At 52.6% G+C, this 17,424-nt stretch overlaps 6 protein-coding genes across 6 annotated transcripts; 5 read left to right on the top strand and 1 right to left on the bottom strand.

Moving 5' to 3' along the window:
- Positions 1–245: 245 nt before the first annotated feature.
- PG998_014908 (uncharacterized protein) lies at positions 246–1,037 on the top strand (the record flags this gene model as incomplete). The annotated part of the gene is made up of 1 exon (XM_066881724.1): positions 246–1,037. The coding sequence occupies one exon, from the start codon at positions 246–248 to the stop codon at positions 1,035–1,037; it is 792 nt and encodes a 263-aa protein (XP_066723269.1).
- A 1,252-nt stretch (positions 1,038–2,289) lies between these two features.
- On the top strand, positions 2,290–2,677 carry PG998_014907 (uncharacterized protein; the record flags this gene model as incomplete). The annotated part of the gene is made up of 2 exons (XM_066881723.1): positions 2,290–2,503; positions 2,571–2,677. The coding sequence occupies 2 exons, from the start codon at positions 2,290–2,292 to the stop codon at positions 2,675–2,677; spliced, it is 321 nt and encodes a 106-aa protein (XP_066723268.1).
- A 1,279-nt stretch (positions 2,678–3,956) lies between these two features.
- PG998_014906 (uncharacterized protein) lies at positions 3,957–7,826 on the top strand (the record flags this gene model as incomplete). Its single annotated transcript, XM_066881722.1, has 5 exons — positions 3,957–3,999; positions 4,055–5,246; positions 5,359–6,201; positions 6,285–6,339; positions 6,447–7,826. 5 exons carry the CDS (start codon positions 3,957–3,959, stop codon positions 7,824–7,826), a joined length of 3,513 nt encoding a protein of 1,170 aa, XP_066723267.1.
- Positions 7,827–8,686: 860 nt separating this feature from the next.
- On the top strand, positions 8,687–9,748 carry PG998_014905 (uncharacterized protein; the record flags this gene model as incomplete). The annotated part of the gene is made up of 1 exon (XM_066881721.1): positions 8,687–9,748. One exon carries the CDS (start codon positions 8,687–8,689, stop codon positions 9,746–9,748), a length of 1,062 nt encoding a protein of 353 aa, XP_066723266.1.
- A 1,238-nt stretch (positions 9,749–10,986) lies between these two features.
- On the bottom strand, positions 10,987–11,927 carry PG998_014904 (uncharacterized protein; the record flags this gene model as incomplete). The annotated part of the gene is made up of 2 exons (XM_066881720.1): positions 10,987–11,117; positions 11,177–11,927. 2 exons carry the CDS (start codon positions 11,925–11,927, stop codon positions 10,987–10,989), a joined length of 882 nt encoding a protein of 293 aa, XP_066723265.1.
- A 3,543-nt stretch (positions 11,928–15,470) lies between these two features.
- PG998_014903 (uncharacterized protein) lies at positions 15,471–16,325 on the top strand (the record flags this gene model as incomplete). The annotated part of the gene is made up of 1 exon (XM_066881719.1): positions 15,471–16,325. One exon carries the CDS (start codon positions 15,471–15,473, stop codon positions 16,323–16,325), a length of 855 nt encoding a protein of 284 aa, XP_066723264.1.
- Positions 16,326–17,424: the final 1,099 nt, after the last annotated feature.

Here is a 17,424-nt window from a genome sequence, read left to right as displayed (position 1 = left end):
ATGGAAAATAGGGGGCCGAAAAGATGAGGGGCTTAACCTTTTTCGGAACACACCCCGTCGCGGAAATTTCCGCCAACTGACTTGCCTCGCCGCTTTCGCTGCGTCTTCCTCTCGCGTCCTGCACCTGACTCATTCTCAGGCCAACCATATTCATCTCCTGCCCCTGAACAATACGATCCTCCCACTGATTACACCAATTTGAATTGCCAACAGCGAGTGCAGCCGCCAAAGCAGTGTCTCCCACGATGCCAACTTTACTTGATGCGGGTCTCACCTCAGAGCAATTGATGGCTGCCTGGTGCTTCCTCATCACCAGCTTCATGTCTGTCAAGACTTGCCAATACGCCTGCAGCGATATCAAGCCTTGCCGTGGCCTCTATTTTTGGAGCTCCATGGCAGCCAGCCTTGGGGTATGGAGTTACTCTTTGTCCTCGCTGCTGCAATCCTTCGCTCTCGTATCGACCGAGGTCTTGTCCCTTATTATGGGAGTGGCATGGATTATCATGGGCACCGGTAATTCGCTGTTGCTCCATAGCAGGGTCCATCTTGCAATCACCAGTATCTCGCCTCGGAGAACGTACGCGACCGCGGCTAGCATCTTGGCCTCGTTGCTCCTCGTGCAGCTCCCCGCATCTTGGAACCTGGCTACAGCGGGTTCGATGCCTGAAGACACATTCCAAGTCCACGAGATCACCCAGGTGACGGCACTGGTCGGACAGGAGGCTCTCATCATGGGGGTTTTCGCGCACGGGCTATATCAGAGCTGGAAGCTCGCGAGTGAGGATGCGGATCAGTGGGTTCGAGACGAGAACCGCAACTTGATCCAGTATCTCTCATTCGTCTTCGCAATCGATGTGATGGTTCTAGTGGCCGAACATACGGCTGGGTTCCGGATGTTGACTGTCACCAAGTCTTTGATCTACTCCCTCAAAATTTTCTATCTGGTTATTATCCTCAATGACAGCGCGGAAAGTGTCCATGATACGAACCTCATGTACCGGAGCAGATTGAAGCGACAAGAAGAAGACATCAAGTAGGGGGTTAGCTTGCTTAACAGCCAAAGCACGAATCGCACATGTGCCATTCAGTCATGCCTATCATTAGTATTTGCGTGAATACCTGATATAACTTGTCATCACGGTGCATCAACACTTCTACGTATGCCTCCGAGACCAATGTGACGTCCTTGGACTTACCGCCTTCACCTTTACCGGATAAAAGACCCATGAAGCATTGCCGGGCACCTGGATCTATTGGCTCTACTCTATTATAATCTGGAAGACAGCCACATAGGCTGATCAACCTTTGTTCTGCATTTTTCCGATTTGATGTTGAGTCGTTAAATCATTCAACAGCTTGATCAATAGTCAAATCTGTGGCATAATCTCTTCAGATGGAAGGAATACCAGATTGGGGATAATTAGTTGAAATTACTTTGCCCAGCGCGTTTTTGACCACTGTCAGCTTACTGTATTTGCTGATTTTTACATAGCCAATATATTGTTGCACACATATTGCTAAGAGCCAGAGCCAAGGTAGCCAAGGTCTTGTGCTCGGCTGGAAGCGAACCACGCCATCCGCAGTGCGTTCAGCTTTTCTTCATACACGTGATCTCGTCTTGGCTGAGCACAATAAGCCTGTATATGGCTTATAGCTGCTAGAATCGGTGCGCGCTCGTACATCAGAAGGTAATTAAGCGAATTCGCAGTCATAAGTTTGTAATGATAACAGTTTGCGTTTTTTTAGGACCTATATTTATATCCCTGCCAATATAATGCTGCAAAAAGTAAGCTATGCCGGCAGACATACTCATAGGTTCACAAATCACTCTCGCCAATACGGCTATGCGGCTGCGCCCTCACCGCAACCTGACATGATCAGCCGCGAATGGCAATGCCATGTCCAAAACCAAGACCAGCCAATTTTCTATGCAAATCAGATTACTTCATACACAGTCTTTATCAGCCCCCGTTCAATGCAGTGTATTTTATGGCCAAGAGGATTCGCTTGGTGCCCTCCGGCATTCGTCGGTCTGGACCTCATGAGACTGTCATCATCGCGAGAATCGAACCATGTCTAAGTAGTCAATCCAAACTGAATGGTGAGATGACGCTTACCAGGGCAGTGACCCTTCATCACCTTTACCTTTCTCAACTGCTCGCTGGTGAGTATAAGTATGAGTGCTGTCTCAATCATTGTCTGACCGATTTCCCATCATCCTCACACACATACAGCTTCACAATAGTTCGAACAACTTTTATTACTTTCAACCCTTCAAAGTATTTCAATATGCTCGTCTCCAACATCGTTCCCTTTATCGCCGCCGCAGCCGCCGTGTTCGCACCAGCAGCCAGCGCGTGGGATTTTAAGGTCAAATGGAACCGCAAGACTAACTGCGCCGTCAAGGGCGGGCCTGTGCGGTACCACGACCGTGGCGTTTGCATGCCCCTAACCAAGACCGACCACGGGGTTGATGTTCTTGGCCACACAACCGGCTGCAAGAGTAAGAAAGATCATGCCCCCGTTATCGTCGATTCAGAGCTATTGCTAATGCAATCATTGCGTAACAGTGAGGGGATGGGCTGGCGGAAACTGTGAGGGCAAGGCCAAGACGGCCTTCAGCTCGCACCAATGCCACTCCTTGCAAGGCCTCTGGTCGGTCAAGATCGACTGCTAGATGATTCGGAAAGACTTCCTGGCGGCCTTTTGGAAGGCTGTTCTCAAATCTGGGGGATCGTGGTTGGGTTAAGGTCATGAGGGGAAGGGGGTGGGTGGTGGTGGGCGTAAGCCATGTGTCACTCTTTACTATACTTTCAATTCTCGAAGACTATCATATTAGAAAATGGAATAGCTTTTGCTCCTCGCATCCAGACCCAACATTGTGCACCACAATTTCATTAGCTGAGGTGGTGTATTATAGGGACGTCGCAGGTTCGCTATGTAAATCCGAGTCTCGATTCATCTTTTTGCTACCACCTGCCAGGTGCTTGGTCGAATCTACTGATCTTTGCCACACAGACTCAGTGATCAAACCATGTTGCATCTCATTCGTACATTAGTGGCAGACTCGCGAGGACCCCTAGACGTGCCTAGCAGATTATAACTCAACACATGGGCGCCTGGCAAGCGAGCCCAAGGCTCACTTCTCGTATGGCCATTCTGTCCTTATGCTGACAGTCTACTAGATTTGATGAGCGAATCCGAATTCTTATTGGACGGCCGTAATGGCCAATCGATATCAATTTATGTACAAATATACTTTCAATCCTACAAAACTTGGCTAGCTTCTCTTAGGTTTCTTTCAAGCGGTGTTAGGGCGGGCCTGTTGATGCCTCGCGCAGTTTACTCTAGCACTCAGGCATCATATAAAAAGTGCTGCACTCCTCTTTCGAGATGGAGCAAGGCGGATTTTATGGGTGAATCGTCCCGGATTCCGCCTTGTGGCATTCGGAGTGCCAACTGAAACATTGCTATGCCCGTTTCAGCGAGCTTACTAGCTGTGGCGTCCAATAGGGGGGGATAGGTTATGCAGAGCGGCTGAGATGCTGAACTCACATTTATGCACTTCGCCACCTAGATTCCTTTTACGCGAGCCCTGATCAGTTGTCCCAAACATTCCGGCAGGGCCAGTTTCCTATCCTTCTCTTAATTAAACTTGCACGGAAAAAAGACTTTGCCGACGGAATGGAGCGCGACCACCTAATATCGCCAGGTCTCCAAAAAGATGATGCTCCCATATACACGGGAAACAGCCAAATTCAAGTGCAGCCCAACGATATGGAGACACCAAATGTTACTAGCGAGAATGAGCAAGGTTTTCAATTACAGCCTGAAGATGAACCCCAGGTGCCCCACGACGCCTCGCCAGCTCAGCCCTGGGTACTCCTTCCCAAATCAAGATACATTCTTTTTTGGTCTTGCTCTACATGGCAGCCGCGCTCTTTTCCTGGATCGTGATGTGCATCCTCACTTCGCGTCCAATAACGACGGCACACTATGGTTTGTGGTTCCTTCTTGTCTCGAACGAGGATCTTCAACTTATACAACTCCGCAGGAGTTAACTTTGATGGAACGCATGTCTACCACTTGCAATGGGACTCTGTTATGCATTCCCTTTATACAAATAACGAGAAGTGGTTTCGAGCGACTCAAGTTATACAGTCAATTGTTGCCGTTCTCACTATCCCTCTCGCTTCGGCGGTATGCTCTAAGGCTGTGGTCGCTTTCGTACAGCAGCATAGCCAAAGAAATCTATCACTGCGGCAGGCCATCACATTGGCTGATCGTGGCTGGACTGACCCTGTGATGTACCTCAAGCTTGTTTTCGGGGGTTTCAAGCAGTATGGCAGCAAGTTGCTCATAATCGCGATCCTATTAAACATTCTTGGTACTGATCTCCCCTCTTACCGAGATAGTCAAATACTGATGATTCCAGGTGGCATCATTTCGCCTCTCCAATCGTTCTTCATGACCACCAAGACGATCAAAACGCCTACATTTGCGACTACGGTTCCCTTTTCGACAGATATTCTCGATCAGTTCACCAATTCGGTAGATAGCAACTTGATCACTGTTATGGCTCGATCGGCCATGGCCGCCCAAGGGAATCACAGCCCACAAGGTCGACTCTGGACTGGCAAAGCCATCAAATGCAGTGAATCCCTCGATAAGTCGGACTTCGCACCGCTGCCTCTTAACTGTTTGATTCCCACTATGACCTTCGGCAACATGTCACTGCTCCCAGACCCCTTTCTCGCCGAACTGCCTTCAGGATATAGCACAGGCCTCATCCAACAATACAGCCTACGAATCAACTCCACAGCGCGCAGGGATATTATCGACAGATCGGAATTCCCCAACAACTGTGATACTTTACCGGGGGCTTTCTATGTGAAATACGCAGGTAGAAATCCCAGTCTTTTCACTACGTCTGGATGGGACAACTGGAGCTTCGTGGCTTGCATTCCAACTAATCTTACTCAATCGCCGTGGCGCCCTGTACGCAGTCGTCAAGACTTCACAGAAGAGCTGTATCTTAACATCTCTTTAATTCCTGACCGCCCAGTGCACATGTCCGAGACACCAGAGAAGCAGGGCGGCTTCTTCAAAATCTCAGTTGACACTACGGCGGGCTATTTCGAGCTACCAAACTACATGAATGGCCAGCAACCTGGACCTTTGCTGGATAAGGACCCGATGGAGCATTGCGGAGGTGCATGTACTGATCAGGCTTTCAGAAAGGCTCAGTAAGTCAAGATCTATCGACTCTTCTCTACTAGTATCCGGTATACCTACACAAGCTGATCAAGGGTCCCAAATTTACAGCAGTGGGCCTTCGAATAGTGAAGTACCTCGTAGAGCGGTACGTGAAGATAGCAGTGTCATTACTAACTCATCCCTATCATTGGAAAAGCGTCCTAACCGGGGACCGCTACTCACAACTACACTGGCACTCTTCGGCTCCGGGTCCTTTATTGCGGAGCGGATGACTCGCCCGAAAGCATTCACGCACCCGAACCGCACCGGGGAGGAGGCGAGGCGGGGGCCCAACAACGGCGCCTGCGTGGGCCAAGTCCCTTTCCTTGGCCTCCTGCACTCGCGCCTGGACTACCCCCAGAATGACAACATGCTGGACCCCTGTCTGACGAACCAGGTCCAAACACACGACTACGAGCAGCGGCAGCTCGCCACCTACGTGCGCTCCATGTACTGGAACACGGAGGACGGCTACAAGGGCGGGCGCATCGCCAACGCCTTCACGTCGGCCGCCTTCCTAGCCAACGAGGCCTGGCTCCAGTACACGACGAAGACCAAGACGTGGTCCGTATCGTACGACCACGGCGCCGACACGGCGGTGCCCGCCATGTCGCAGACCGGCATCGTCACCGTCTCGGTGCTCATGGGCCTCTTCTTGGCCTCGCTCGCGGCGCTGGCCGTCTACAGCGCCAGGTCGCCGCGCTGGGCGGACCAGCTGGATGCTTTCGCTATGCTGCGCATCGGCGCGTCGTTGGCGGGCGACGTGCAGTTTCGCGCGGCCGCCGACGTGCGGCGCATCCGGGCCCTGGACAGGCTGCCGGGGTGGATTGGTGATGCGACGGGCGGGAAGGGCGCGTTGGGAGAGCTGGCGCTGGGCGGGCCCGGACTGCTTGACGGGCAGAGGAAGTTTGCAGCGTATGTGGTGGACGGTGATGACCGGGGAAAGTATGATGCTGCATTGAGAATAAATTCATTGGTAATGGAACATCTATATATTGAAATTCAAATTAGTCGACGTTCGTTCATAGGCTAGGTGATAAAATAGCCGTGAGGCCTGTCAGCGACGTGTGGGGGCTAGCGAGCGTGAGTCAATCTGACCCCTCCCTGACCAGGACAGCTACAACATCACTTTTGACACCGCCGATGCCGAGAAATCTCAACCCCAACAGAAGCCTATACATTCCTTCTAGTCCAAGATGTCTCGAACACGAGACGCCGTTAACATTATACTTGATGGCTACGGCCAGATGCTGGTAACAATATTCACCCAGATCAGCTTATGCTATCCTATGACGGACAAATCCCGCTTACCGGAGCTTATGAAGACACTTCAGAGAGGCCTTGAGAGGCTAACGGAGTCGTTCCCATGGCTAGCGGGCCAGGTCGTCTGCGAAGGCGCCGCAGCGAACGTTACGGGCGTCTTCATAATCAAACCCCTCGACAAAACGCCCCGGCTGACCGTGAGGGATCTGACAGAAGAGTCCACAATGTCCTCATTGGAAGATATACGGCAGGCAGGCTACCCTATGGACAGGCTGGACGAGGACATGGTCGCGCCGCGGAGAACTAGCTCTGGATGTCCGGGCGAGACTACAGCAGAAGTATTCCAGCTTCAGGTGACAATTATCGAAGATGGCCTGATTCTCACCTTTCTGGGCCAGCATCAATGCATGGACGGCGTTGGACAGGGACAGGTAATGCACCTATTATCCAAGGCCTGTCGCGGCGAGGCGTTCACAGCCGATGAGTTAAGGTCAGGAAATCGCGATCCAGCAGATGCGATCCCTTTACTTGACGAGAACAACCTCACTACTGGTCCAGAACTGAGGTATAACATGGCGAAACCACTGTCGGCTTCCGATGCAAAGCCAAGAGCAGCAGGAGTCTGGTGTCATTTCAGCTTTCCCCTTGACTCCCTGCGTACGCTCAAACAGACTGCCGAGCAGGCCTTGCCAGCTACGACGCAGTTCATCTCCACGGATGATGCCCTTACTGCGTTCGTCTGGCAATCCATCATGCGCGCCCGGCTACCGCGACTGCCCGAGGATTCCCCAGCGCTGCTCGCCCGCTCGACCGACATCCGCAAGCACGTCGGCATTTCCGCCACGCACCCGGGCTTCGCGCAGTGCATGACGTACCACGACCGGTTCACGGCGCAGGAGCTAGTCGACAGCCCGCTAGGCGCCATCGCAGCCGACCTGCGCGCCGCCCTCGCACCGGGCACGTCGACGCTGGCGCACGACGCGCGGGCCCTGGCAACGCTCGTGGCCCGCACGTCGGACAAGTCCGCGGTGAGCCTCCTGGGCGGCGCCTTCGACATGGCCGGCGGGCGCGACGTCATGATCAACTCGTGGGCCGGGCAGGGCTCGTACGGCCTCGACTTCGGGCTCGGGCTCGGGTTGCCCGAGGCGGTGCGCCGCCCGCGCTTTGACGGGTTCCAGGGACTCGTCTATTTGCTGCCGAAACGGCCCGACGGCGAGGTTGGGGTCGCGGTGTGCTTGAGCGAGGAGGATCTGCAGCGGCTGAAAGATGATGGAGAGTTCACGAAGCTTGCGAAGGTCGTGGGTTGAATCTGGCTATAGGTGAGAGATCAAGCGGTAGGTCTCTTGACTTGCCACTTTAATGCAGTTCATATGGCTCAGGAGACCCAGTAGACGCGTTTCTCATTTTTTTCACGGGTTCGCTTGTAGTCGAGAGGTCGAGTTTGCACCTCCCGGGCTGGGCCTACTTCCGTATCAGGTAGTAATAATCGTGCTGTTACACGTCCCTGTCAGCAGCCACGCTACTTATAATGATTGCTCTCCCCCTCACGGGCTTACGATAGCGACATGCGCCGCCACTGCTGAAGCCTGGCGGGCAAAATAACGCTCGCTTTTTGGACCTTCTATTAGTTAGACTTCCCAGAGAGTGGTGGTCAGCGATTGCTTGATCAGGTAGGTAATAACCACGCAATTACGCGGGCTATTATCAGCCGGGCAATTGTTCGATGTCAACTTTGGACGGTCTCGTGTCCTTAGATATTACTCCCGCCCCCTCAGGAGTATACGATAGCTTCATGCGCTGCCATGGATAAAGGCTTGGCGGACAAAACGCTCGCTTCTGGGCCTTCTATCAGTTAGACTTCCCAGAGTGTGGTGGTCAGGGAGTGTTTGCGCAGTGCAGGCTCGAGCATTGATACCTAATAAGACACAGTTAGAAACAGTCGTTAGATGGAACGCTCAGAGACCTGTATTGGGAAGGTGACGGGGGGAGGGGGGAGAGGGGGGCGGCTACTACAGGGGCATAAAGAGTTAGCTGGCAGAATAACAATATTTAAGGACCGTACCCAGCCTGTGGAACAATCCAACATTCCATATTTCCTGCATCTCTCTTCAGCTTCTATCTTTGTCCACTTAAGAACTCCTTCAGACTTCTCTCAAACTCATAAACCATGCATTACCTTACTCTGCCGATTCTCGCAATCGCCACTTTGGCAACTGCGGCGCCTGCCCCGGAGGTCAAGTCCGACCAATGGAAGGGTGTCATAGACCCCTGGGGTCAGTATGGGCATACACCTGGGAAGGTTAAACGTACCGACATCGTGTACCCAAACGATGACACTAATACAACCACCTTCCGCATTGAGGACCGCGAGTTCTCTTCCGAGGAGCTGCTGAGTCTCGCCAAGCGTTCCACGATCAAGGACTTTGCCGGCAAGATTCCCGGCTGCGACGACGACCCCAGCAACAAAAACGTGCCGAAGCCAAATTGGAAGGTGAACGAGGGCGTCAAGATCCCCAAGAACAAGGGTTGGAAGGACGACGCCTGCACATCGGGCCACGGCGCCAACCATTGCTGGACCGAGTACTATCTCGTCGAGGCGGCGGTCGAGTACTTTTCGTGGCTCCCGACAGGGTCGGCCGTCAACTGCCCGGCAGCGGCCAAGAGCTCGTGCAGCGTACAGGTACAAAGCCTGGTGCAGAGCTGCAGCGTGACGGGGACGACCAGCTCGGAGGGCTGGGACTGGAAGGTGATCGACGCATCCGGCACCATCAAGGTCGATCTCGGCCGAGATGGTGTCACTGGCGGCGGCGACTTCTCGCTGGGCGGCGGCTACAGCAAGAACAAGGTGGAGACGAACCACGATCTGACAAATGTGTGCAGGGCCGACTCGTCGGCCGTGACCTGCACATGGGCCAACGATTCGGGCGAGGCCAAGAACCTGTGCCACCAGGTCTGGTACGCCGACCGCGTCCTGCACGTCTTTGGCCAGGCCCAGCGCGTCTGCAACAAGTGCGCCGGGGACGGCGATGTCCAACAGAACACGGGCGACAACAAGGTGTGCGTCCGCGGCCAGAAGGAGTTCAATTTCCGCCTACCTATCAACAAGCTTGTCCACTGCGACGGCTCCTGCGGCGCCAACGAGCCCGGCGTTAACCAGCCTGAGAATGGGCCCCGGGGCCGGTACATCGCCCCCACCAACTGGGATCTCCTGGTCATTGGCCAGAACTAAGCGTTGAACGAGAGTGAGGTTGTAGTAGGTTCACGGATATAAAGATGGGATCGCTTGGTGGTGGAAGTTTGCAATATTGGGATTATGTTTTCTGCTTTTACCACGAAATACGATGCTACTTTTGCAGTTTATTTAATAGTTATTGTTTTGAGAGATTTTGAGGCTATCAGGTATAAGCCTCTTAATTATTTATGCATATTTAGGAATTAAGTATTTTATAGACAACTTTCCTTTAACGACCCCTTTTTCTACTAGCAAACCGGAGGTAGCCGCACCGCTACTAACCCGTGGTCTTGTCTCCACTCTTGTCCTAGTAGCTTCTTATATTGAGCCTAGGGGTCGATTTAGAACGGGTAGAGACTGAACATGGCTCTCGTCCCTTGTCCCCGTTGTAGTCGGTTGACAATAGGACTCCATCAACATGCCGATCAGCCGAGACCTTGGCATCGCCATTGAAAGCCAGAAATGAGGTTGCTGGCTCTTTGTAGTTTACGAATGCTCAGAGTTGTATATACCCCCAGACGGCATCGCTGCTGGGAAAAGTCAAGATTTCTGTGGCTGATCCGGGACTGGTCGAGCGGCGCTATCACACGACTGAGCGAAGAGTCTTCTAGTCGATACACGGGGGAAGATGGCATGGGCCAGCGCCATGTAGTCAAGCGTCAGGACACGGTACTCTTCGGGAATAATACTGTTGGAGATTCAGGGGTGTTTTCGACCCACATACCGTGTATATATAGAAGGGAGATTCCCCTCCATCTATGATGTAGTTCCTTAAGCAATCTTACCATTACATTCTCACTTGACAAATACTCTTGAAAAAGATGCATTGAAGGACAAAACGAAACAATTTGAGTAGATTGAGCAGTGTATGTAAAACGAATGTAAATGGCGAATAGCTAAGTGCTGCACTTAAATATGACGTGTCTTATGCTCCGACAAGTGATCTCCATTATAACCTACGCCGGCTGTACTTGAGTATGTGCCGACCTCGGCTTGACTATTTTGGTACCCTTCGTATCCATCGGCATACTTCCCCACGAGTCTTCGAAACTCGTCAAGTGCACTTTCCCGGTGTTAGCGACAAACCTGATCCATTAGGTATTATAAAGACATAATTTCTTACAGTATTCTCATTCTCTTGTTTGCAGGCCAGCATATTGACACTGCCAAGTCATTGCGACTTATTGAGGTTATAGTTAGCCATGTTCCATGAGCAGGCATGTGAAGTTGTTAGCTCACGCAGCGTATAGAGCATATCGGTCTTCGAAGTCTTCAGCTGGATCAGTAATTTCCGCAACCCTGAAGTAGGCTTCCACATGAGCTCTGTTGGTGCGATAGCGTGCAGCGCGCCAAGATGAGAAGTCGCCTATGTGATAATGTGTCATTGGATGAATAGAGTAAGTTTCAAGGGAGTCTGTGTCTTACATTCGTTGTGGCCATAGAAGGACCCGCAGTCGTAGAGAACAGGTTCAGCTGTATCGTTCTCTATTCCAACGTTCCCATGCCACAGGTCGCCGTGGAGCAAGGAAGGCTTGACCTTTCGACCGTCTGTCTCCATTGGACGAAGCAAGCGTGGTATTACTTTGCTAAGAACCTTCTCACTCAGCTCCTGCAGCTCTTGATGAGGTCCCTGGACCTTCCGTTCGTTCTCCATGGTATTCTTCATAGCTCGGGTGAACCACTCTTCCCAAGTATCACACCATCTGTTGTCGTTGGGCTGGTCCCCTGCGAAGGTGGTGAGATGGAAGCCGAACTTGCCAGTTGGCGACAATGAGTGTTGGTGGGCTGTTGCCACGACCGCGACAAATTCGGAAGCGGATGGCATCTCGTCTGCCATATCTCGGAACTCGAGGAGTATGAAGAACCTCCCCGGTTTGTTTGCCAACTCTCCCCACCCGGTCGGCTGGGCCACATTCGCTGGTACGACATCATGCCAGGCCTTGGTGGATTCGTACTCTGCCTCGACCATCTCTCGTCCACGTTCGTGCATGAATACTTTCATGAAGTAGGATTTCTCCGGCCCCTCCTGGGGCAGCTGAACAGTGATCTTGTAGCTAACAGCCCAAAAGCTTGCACCGTGAGTGGCGACCCAGACTATCCGGCAGTTTTCTGGAAGCACTAAAGAAACATCAGCCGGAGAGGGCACAAAATGGAATGGAGCTTGGGCTAATGGCATCACGGACGTTCAAGAACATTAGGATCAACCTCTGTTCCCTCGTACGCCTCCTCCTCGGGAATCTTTGCGGGCTCGAACTCGGCGTCTATCTGTACCATAATGATAGCCTTCGCGTCTCAAGTTGCATGAATGTGATGTTCATCAAGTGGATCATACGGCCTAGTTGTGAATACCTAGATAACATAAACAGACATGGAGGTCCGAAGATCACCCCGCACTGCCCAGCCTGCCGGAACAGGGGTACGTGTGACAGTGACCCAACGGCCAGGTTGGCGCTAACACGCATCTTGATCTACAAAGCAACGTTCCCAACATGTAGCGCACAGTGGAGAGCCTATGCGAATAGATTGTTCGCATCGACAACAGCGGCTCAATCCAGTTGGTTCACTCTACAGCGCGAGATATTATCCTTTGCCACAGCCTAGAGCCCAGTCTGACAGCCAGAGGAGTCGATACGCACGGAAGATTGGCGCCGTTGGAGTGAGTGCAGCAGTCCCATATATAAGATTTCATATGTGTGGGCGCGACGTAGTCTCTGACATTCTCCATATGTTTTCTGCTTCTTAGTTTAGTAATATTAGAGGAAATAACGTTCCCCCTATCCTCGTCCGAACCATGTTTTCCAACAGGGAGATCCAGCACCCGGGTCTCCTGTCGTTGATTTAGGGAAGTGGCAGATGGTAGCTGATGACGGGAGGAGTGATACAACCCTTTCATATTGTCCCAAAGCATCTTGGTGACTGGAACTAAAGGGCCTAGGGTAGGCAGGCAGCTGCAAATGACACCAAGTCCAATTTGAACTAAATAACACACTTGTATACACAGAAAATCCGCTGTGCCACTGTCAGTAATGACTCAATCACACATTGTAGTTCACAAGGTAGGTAAAGACTTACAGTTCTGTAGGATTTCGTCCCGCTTCCAGATTGCCGCCAAGCGTACAATACTTGCAATGCAAACGCTGCAGTCTTGGTCAGAAGGGGGAGCGAACAGGTGACATATTAGCCCATATGCAGAGCTACTCACAAGCCACCCAGAAGGAACACTCCGATAAGTGCCACCCTCTTAGGAAGGGAAAGGCATAACCGTGAGACAGCGGTTACCGGTATGCACAGGATCACCACGTCTAGGATCAGGTTTGTTATCTCGTACCCCAGGAGGACGCGTCCATACTCGAGACAAGAGGGTGGCGTGTCGGCATTCAGCCAAAACGCTTCAGCAGAATGGCATTGGAATGTAATGACGAAGGTAACCACGAAGAGCCACATGATACAGGCAACGGCTACTCCCTGTATCACTCGACGAAGGGTATGTTCGACGGCGAAGAGTGTGTAGTAGAGCCACAGAATGCTGATCTTGACAGAGGTGTTGCTGAATCCAAATAGAAGCTCGAGAATGTAAGCAGTCTGTTGTTCTAGAATAAGCGCTAATACTTCTTTTACAAGGTGTTCCCGGGGCAATTGCCTACTTTTGCAAGGTTTGTATGCTCCGCAGGCCCCAAGGAAGGATCTTGGTCCAACGCGTGTGCAACGGACACATTGAAAATAACTGCCAAGGTCGGTCGAGATTAGAGCCGCATAATCCAGGGTGACCCAAGATGGCCCCGGGAAACAACGTACAGTTAAGCTCAATAATGCAGCCGGCAAAGAAGATGACGAGGGACAGAAGGCATGTCCAATCGGCGCCTATTGGCCTTTGGCGCTGCGAGAGCCTTGCGACGAATCTCAGGAGTACTGCGATGACCGTCAAGCACATCAAAGCAATACAAAGTTGGAAGAGGTCGCTGACGCTGTCTGTGAGGGAAGCCATTATGCCGAGAAATTGCCCGCTGGAATGTCACGCAAGTCGCCATGCCCCGAGGGCCCGAGGGAAGACAACTTATAAGCAGTTTTAAACCGGTGTAGTTACGGATATCGAATATAGCGACGTTAAGGATGGTGTTCTCACATTGCACTGATAGTAAGATGGACAACTTCCTAAAAAGGTATACATCACGAATAGGTAAGTAAGCAAGAATCAGGTGGGGGGTGGAGAACGGGCTCAGTAAGCGGAATGCATTCTCTCGGTAAACACCACATGGGGGCTGCACTGAATGGGTTACCTCAATAGTTGTGCATTGCAAGCTGGTGTGTCGGTCCGGACTGGAAAGGAATGCGGGATACGAGTTGGGCTGAACGGGCCGGAGCCGCGCCCATCGAGACGGTTGATTACATCCTATCAAACGGTGAGCTTGTCATGAACAGTGATGTATTTATAGCATAAAAGGCTGCTTATATTGGGGTCACGTCAGCGAAATGTAACACAGCATACAGCCAATTAAGTCACGTAATACCCTAGAAAGTCCCTCATGAATATACATAGCCTCCTGCAGTCATGCCTTAACTATGTCATACTTTACTCCTTCTCTGATTCGATTGCAGTCTTTGGTCTATCAAAACTACGGGAGCCGAGTCCGAAGTTATAAGTGAGGACCCCCACGAAAACGTAGTGTCTACTGATTTGCTGTACTTTAAAAAACGTGACATAGCTGGGGGCAAATTGCTGATCAGTCCTTTTGTAGCCGATAAAGCGATCTCGCACCTTCCGGTCCTTCCGTGCATGGCCCCTTTCCCGGTTGACACTGTGTAACTACAATATCCTGTTTTTGGTGCGAAGACCTGATCGAGAACATTTTATGGAAAGCATCCGTTATTGGCAAGAGGCCGCCATGGAGAGCTCCCACATGGTCATGGGCATCTGTTGAAGGTCGTCTTGAGAACTTAGGTGCTGCCCGTAACCTAGATAAAGCATTCGCCCATGTTCTTGAGGGTCAGACAACGCCGTCAGGGCCGGATCCGTATAGTCCTGTCAGTGGGGGAGAACTTACTCCTGGATGCTCTTTCATTCTCCGTGGTCGCTTAGGCGATGATTGCAGGCACTTTATTCCTCAATATGAAGCGCACTATGACCTTCTCATCCAGATATCCATCTATATCGACTGCAAAAGCGATGAAGGTCTCTGTGCGGGTAGCCCTTCATACCTGCTCCCGGTTGTGGTTTCAGAGCAGGTTTCAGGAAGGCTCGCCTTCAGATCTAGGTGCTACACCTCTGTGAAAGAACTGTTTGTTTTCATCTGAAGCTTCCTTGCTTCAGTGCTAATGAAGTAGAGCGTGAATGCAGCTTACCACTGGTGGTTGCTGCCTAGGCTGAGCTACCCCTCACATCCTCCCCTCCCTGCGCCAATGTGGCCCAGGCAGGTAGTTGGTAGCTAACCATGTCGGCGCAGAGCATCGCCCCAGGCCGCCAGGCAGGCACCACTGAAGGATCCCCTTCGCCGTGTTACTGGCATGTATTTATTCCGGCGTTGCCTTTTAATTCGGGACCTAGCCTGGACATCTGCCATTGCTGCCATCCCATATCCATATTCTAGATCGGCCTTCAACCTTGCCTGAGCACCAACTAGCACTACGTCCATTCCCGTTCAATCAACCTATTCTGGCCGTTGTGAGACCAGTAACTTTTGGCAATTTCTTACCCGTCCGGTTCTCTGCACTGAATCTTATTATGGCCAGCACTTTCACCCCAAAGCAAGCCATTGCTTTCGACGGCGCTCTCCTCAAAGAACTCCAAGGCGATGTAAGCGACAAGATAGCCCTGTCGCTTCTCAAAGAGGAGGTGGGCTTATCGCGCATGCCGCCGTCGTCCGTAATCCACGACAACGGATGCGGCTACGGCGCCGTCACCATGGCCGTCATGGCCGCCGACCCGCCCGCCGGCGTCCGGATCCACGCCACCGACGTCAACGACATGTACCTGGCCGAGCTCCAGGCCACCCTGGCCCGGCACCCCGCCTGGCCGGTCGAGGTCGAGACCATGGACGCCTGCGCCCTAGCGTTCCCCGACCGCAGCTTCGACCTCTCGGTCGCGACCTTTGTGTTCCTCGGCCTGCGCGACCCCGTCGCCGCCGCGTCCCAGGTCCGCCGCACCCTCAAGCCCGGCGGCACCGGCGTCGTCGCCGTGTGGAAGGACATGCCGTGGCACCAGGCCCTCGAGAGCGCGCACGTGAGGATACGGGGCGCTGACGAGCCCATGGCGCCCTTCCTGGCCGCGCCCCAGTACCAGAAGGAAGAGCTGGCGAGGGACGCCGCGGCCGCGGGCTGGAGTCCGGACGAGCTGCGGTTCGTGGAAAAGGCCGAGTGGCTGAACCTCGGGGCCGACCTGAAGCGGTGGGTGACCATCGCTTGGAGCTTCCTGGCCGCGCCAGCCGGCGGTTGGAAGCAGCGCGATGAGGACAGATGGGACGAGGCTGTCGACTCGGTCGTCGAGGAGCTGGCTCAGGGACCTTGGCACAAGGTCGAGGACGGCGTGCACAAGATTCGTATGGTATCCGATGTCGCGATTATGCAAAAGCAAGGATAGGTGACAGCAAATCCAAGCACCAGAGTTATGGTTCTCGGAATTCGGAAAATAGCCCCTAACTCCGTCGGCGCGTGTGTAGTATAGGCACACAGAAATAATAATGGAGCGGTTCGTTGGGCTCCAGGTAACCAGGTCAGTTTAGACCTCACACTTCCTGGAGCTCTGACGCCCGACTGGGTGACTCGCACCCTTCACGGTGTGGCACGTGTGCGCCTTTCCTCGTAGTGTGAGCCATGACGGGTCTAGCTGTTTAGAGCAGCTTCCTCAAATTGCTAGACCTTCTCAAAGCATCCTTTCAAATACCCATTGAGCTACAACGGCGTCTCGCGGATTGTTGGTTGTGATCACAATGCTTGGCTTACGGGCTGAGATGTTGATGACATGCGCCACCTGCGCGGCGTAGCGAGATTGGGGAGTTGGCCCTAATGGCGCGGGGTCGTGAACCGACTGGCCGGGACTTGGCCCTGGATGTTGCCTTTGAACCAAGGCGTTTAGCATAAACGTAACGATTTACTCTCACGCGCTTGTTGGTTCAACTCTTCGTTTTGCTCTCTAAGCCATCAATTCCGAAAATGGCAGACCCGTCCTTGTCGAGAAATACCACCAGTCCTCGGTACGTGGTGATGTAATCAGCCGATTGCGGTGCATCTGGGCCAGCCAGTATCTCTACCCTGGTAAAAGCCGAGGAGGCATGGGGAATATTGTCGACCTGCCTTTCAGGAAGGTCATCAAATTGAACGCCACAAAAACCGAGGTCAACGGGATGGAGTTTGTTCGCGCCAATACGTCGGTGCCTATCCCCAACGTGTACGAGGTGTACGAGCGGCCCGATGGTGCTGTCAACATTGTTCACTCATGCTGATCTGGATCCGACCAACATCCAATACCACAACGGGCGCATCATGGGCATCATCGACTGGAAGTGTACAGGCTGGTATCCCGAGTACTAGGAATACACTAAGATGCGGTTCGCCGATTGTCCCCCGTACAAGAAAGTCTTTGAGGCCGTTGAGGCCACCCCTACCATCAACAAGTATCCCGAGAAGCTCGAAGCTGAGTGGGATATATGGCTACGCCTCAGCCCCTGGCTTTATGACGA

This window comes from Apiospora kogelbergensis (assembly GCF_038363985.1).
Source record: "Apiospora kogelbergensis strain CBS 113332 chromosome Unknown utg000016l_segment0_segment0, whole genome shotgun sequence".
In the NCBI taxonomy this organism is placed as follows: domain Eukaryota; kingdom Fungi; phylum Ascomycota; class Sordariomycetes; order Amphisphaeriales; family Apiosporaceae; genus Apiospora; species Apiospora kogelbergensis.
Note: the sequence above shows the minus strand (reverse complement) of the source record. Positions and strands in the feature narration are given on the sequence as shown.